General features: G+C 36.0%; 1 protein-coding gene and 1 long non-coding RNA gene across 2 annotated transcripts in view; both read left to right on the top strand.

Annotated features, from left to right (window-relative positions):
- The window catches only part of LOC109534281, a 1,477-nt gene extending 1,422 nt beyond the window's left edge, over window positions 1–55 (top strand). Inside the window, exon 6 of the mRNA XM_048669133.1 lies at window positions 32–55. Coding sequence (XP_048525090.1) covers window positions 32–55 — 24 coding nt within the window. The remainder of the gene's footprint in view (window positions 1–31) is intronic.
- Window positions 56–358: 303 nt separating this feature from the next.
- On the top strand, window positions 359–1,168 carry LOC125505373. Its single transcript, XR_007282131.1, has 2 exons — window positions 359–503; window positions 551–1,168. It is a non-coding gene; the product is annotated as an uncharacterized LOC125505373 (long non-coding RNA).
- Window positions 1,169–4,166: the final 2,998 nt, after the last annotated feature.

A 4,166-nucleotide genomic window follows, 5' to 3' on the forward strand; every position in this document is an offset into this window, starting at 1 on the left:
TGGTGGCACTGGTATGCCGGATCTGTACTAGATTTGCATATACATGGTGGCGTGATTTGTAACACTGTGGCCTTTTCGCTTATTAGCACTGTATGAGGTTCTAACTGAGTGGTACTCACTAGGCATCGGCCTTTGAGGTCATTTTCTCTAAAAAAGTTACACCCTCAATGTATCGAACTATGGAAGCTTTTACACCCAGTCCACAAATTAGTTGAAGAGTTTTCCGGGCGATAAGGCATTCACTACGATTAATCCCAATGCGTTCTTGTTCTCTATCCCCACCACTGATCGGCGCGCAAGGGATAGTATAAAAACAGCAGCAGCACCAAATAACGAACCAGTTATAGGTGGGACTTCAACTGGTCCACTGCAGATGTGAACAAGACTCTTTTAAGACCGGAAAACTTTTCAACTCATTTGGTTACTACTGAAATTCGTCTGAACTTACGCGATTTTAATGCTGGCATGGGCAAATTCAATCATTTTATTGGGCGCCAGTACTGGTGGGTATTTAACATTGAAGGGCTCTCGAAAGAACTCTAGTTTGTAGGGATCACCAGTATATTGCATTGTCAGACTACAAGTGGGCTGATCCGACAACTTCAATACCTCTCGACTGATCGCGTTGAAAATCGGGTTATCAACGGGATGGCTGCTATTAACGTTCATATTTATATTAATTAATTTTGTACGATTTTTGCAGGTAACACTTAGTTTTTCTCGTCCTGTTAATTTGATAGATATCTACTTACTGAATCTTTATAAAGTATTTTTCGAAAGCCTCAAACTCATTTTTGTAAAACTTTTTCAGGCCGCAGACGGGATCGATTTGTGGTTCACCCCGGTGGTAATGTGCATAATCCTCTACTTGACTGGAATAAATGGCTTAAATATGAAAGTAAAACCACAACCCTGCCCCACTATATACTTTTTTAAACATTTGTTATCCGATGCTGCTTGATCTGCGTCTGTTAATGGGAGCTTTGAGCTCATAACCTTTGGATCAGCCCAATAATAAACTTGGGGTTTAGGTTCTACACACTGCGTAACGACAGGAGCTCTGGAAATGACGCTGTTATCAGCTTCAAAGTGACTAACTTTGGGGCCACTAACTCCTTTATATCAGATGAAAGACCCACCGTGCAGTAACGATGTCAGCTTTTGTTTCTACTACTTGATTTGTGCTCTTTGTTGATTCGGCGAGTTTCTTCTCACATTGCGTCTTGTGTCGCTTATTTCTTTTTTTAGTCATCCTTAATAATTCAAAACACTAACGTCAAGAGCACTGAATGAAATATAACACTATCTAAAGGCCACCCGATGCCTTAACCGTGTTTATTTAAATGTGTATTGATTGATCTCTAAAAAGCTGTTGAATTCAAGTAAGGAATGCTTGACGGCCACATTGCAATAAAAGGAATTTTCGGCAGAATATTTTTGAGAAAACGTGAATATACAGACAAAATGTATAGGTGGGTACGTAGAACTTTGACTAGTTATTTTCTGGACAATCATCGTTTTTTTCTTGTAAATTGAAATACACGTGAAATAAAGCAGATTAAGTAAAAACTAATTCTGGATCGCAAAAATGGGATTTTTTTTCGTTTTTAAATGTAAAAAGCCAATGTTATACAGGGTATTGCAAAATAGTCGTCCTTCCTTTTTAGGGGTAATAGGGGCTTACTTGGAGAGTACAAAATTATTTTTCAAAAATTTCTAGAAGATGTTAACAATGAAAATCGAATTTCAATTTGATTATTAAGCATTATTTTGAAATTTTTGCATGTTTAAGATTATTTTATCCGTCAATTCTACACCACTACGGGAATAGTGTCTTTAGTCAAAAGCCCTAAAGTGGAGACTTTTTTGAGTGGCCAGGAATTCGCTTCTTTCTACCTCTGCCTCTAAATCTACCACAAAAGCACATTGCAAAATCCTACTTAACTCTCAGAATCTCAGGAAAATATATTTTCCACAACGCTCTAAAATACAGAAAAACTGAACTGCTCTTCGTCTGTGGTTCGTATTAAGCGAACCGGTTGAGCTATAAAGCTCCAGTTTTCACTGCGAGATAAAGAGTTAAATTGCGTACTTTTTTGTACCCAAACATCTTTCTAGAAATGTAACTAGATTTCAAGCAAAATGCAAAAATTTAATGTTATTACGAGTCTTCAGAACCGCTCTTATTTGGTGGCTGGCAAGAGAACCGGTTTGACTACAACGCTCTACTTTTTATCGTGTGTCTTTAGCATCAAAAAAAAGTATCTTAACAGGGACGGATTGGATGGAGGAAGGAATAGGTAGTAAACAAACATTTCGTCTCATCTTGTTTATCTGCAGTAATTGAAGATACAAATATATTGGAAAAGTCCATTTCTTGCAAGAAATTCCAAAAATATTGTTAAACTACTTACAATAGTATATATAATATACTTAAGCGTAAATATGCGTCAAACTCTATATAAAATGTAGCCATTAATAATAAACGTAACTCTAAGCAGAAAAAGATGTTCAATCTCATAAGGATTTACAAAACCGTTTAAAATAATTTGCGGACTTTTAAGTATTTAGAGTTGAACAATTTCGACAACTTTACAACGACAAAAATACTTTTGACAAAAACCACGTATTAGACTAACGGAACAAGTTTGTAAAACACAATTAAAAAAACAACGAAAAACATCGAGACATTAACTGAAAAATCGGATTAATAGCATACAATATGCTATAGTACCTAAAATGAGGGACAGTTGATGAAATGCTACCTAAATCGCTCCGAATGTATGAACACCACTGGCCTTGTCAGGATAAAAGTGTCGCTGAGTATTAATATATCCCAATCTTAGTTTGGCAGAAATTCAATAATATTTCATCGAGATATGGGACAATTTGCACTTCAACAGTTGCCACCACCTCACGCGGCATATACAATAAAAGTCCGTTGCACAAATTTTTGATTATATCAATAATTTTTATAATGCGTGACCTGCAAAAGAAAATGAGCTATCATGAATCAAGAACACTATATTATGCCTACCAGTCAATCAGTTCCCGTAAAAATTCAAATAGAAGTTGATTGTCTAATAAACCATTGTTTTCACAACAAGTTAAAACAATTGTTTCGATTGGATAAACCTGAAGATGCAATGGATGAAACTGTTATTACATTCCCCAAATTTTCAGTTTTTGAAAGGATTGTCTATGGTCTATGTAATCCAACATTTTAGCAGCAAATCTAACAGTAAGAAAAACTTATAGCGCGTTGCGCTTGCTGAGTGGGCATTTACGAACGACTTTTGAACAAGGAAGACTAACAAACTTCAAATCTGTAATTTGTAAGCATCGAAAATGATGTTTAAAAAACACTGATACAAAAAAGATTACTTCTGATTTTGTACTAAAGAATCCCAAAGAAGCACCGACGCCCCACGTATTCCACTCTTGGGAGGGAGTCGGAGAATGCCTTTCAGACTTTTTTGGACGAACCTCCCCATTTACACTCGTATAAAACTCACAAAATCGTATAAAACRCAAATTTACGTGGAAATCAGGCCGCACTATCAGGGCTATCGCACTTCTTCTAATTTATTCTCCAAATTCTCCCGATACTGGCACATACCCACTGTRTTATTTCGCGCTTAATCAAGTTTCCGAAAAAAAAACTGACTGTCTCAGAATCGGTTGAAGCAAAAGATGGTACAAGAAGAACAACTCGCAGAAAAACTTTCTCAATTTACTGCAAGGAATTACGAAGAAAAAACTTTATCCAAATCAGTCTAATTCACAGGGTTTGTGAGGCTTAAAAACATCGATTGTTTAAATCCGCGTTCGAAAATGTAGTCTGGTTGTCCCAGAACTAGCTTTAGAAGACGGCGGTGGGTAAAGCAAACACTAGAGAAAAACCTCTCCAGTATCGCAATTAATAATTTAAAACTCTTTCATACAATTTAAAACAATTGACAATTTTTATACGAGAAGATGTATATAATCGATTTCTGAAATTTTCATTCAAAAATTTGGTCTGGTTGTGTCACATTGACCTATAGAAGAAGATGGTGCAAGACGAAAAAACTACAGAAAAAATCTTCAAATTCCACAATGAATCTTAAAAAAGTCCTTTTCCCAAATTCACAACATTTGTAAAAGAAGGCCTACTATATCAATTC

Source organism: Dendroctonus ponderosae, unplaced genomic scaffold (assembly GCF_020466585.1).
Source record: "Dendroctonus ponderosae isolate FM_Combo_2020 unplaced genomic scaffold, Dpon_F_20191213v2 Dpon_F_20191213_8, whole genome shotgun sequence".
NCBI lineage: Eukaryota > Metazoa > Arthropoda > Insecta > Coleoptera > Curculionidae > Dendroctonus > Dendroctonus ponderosae.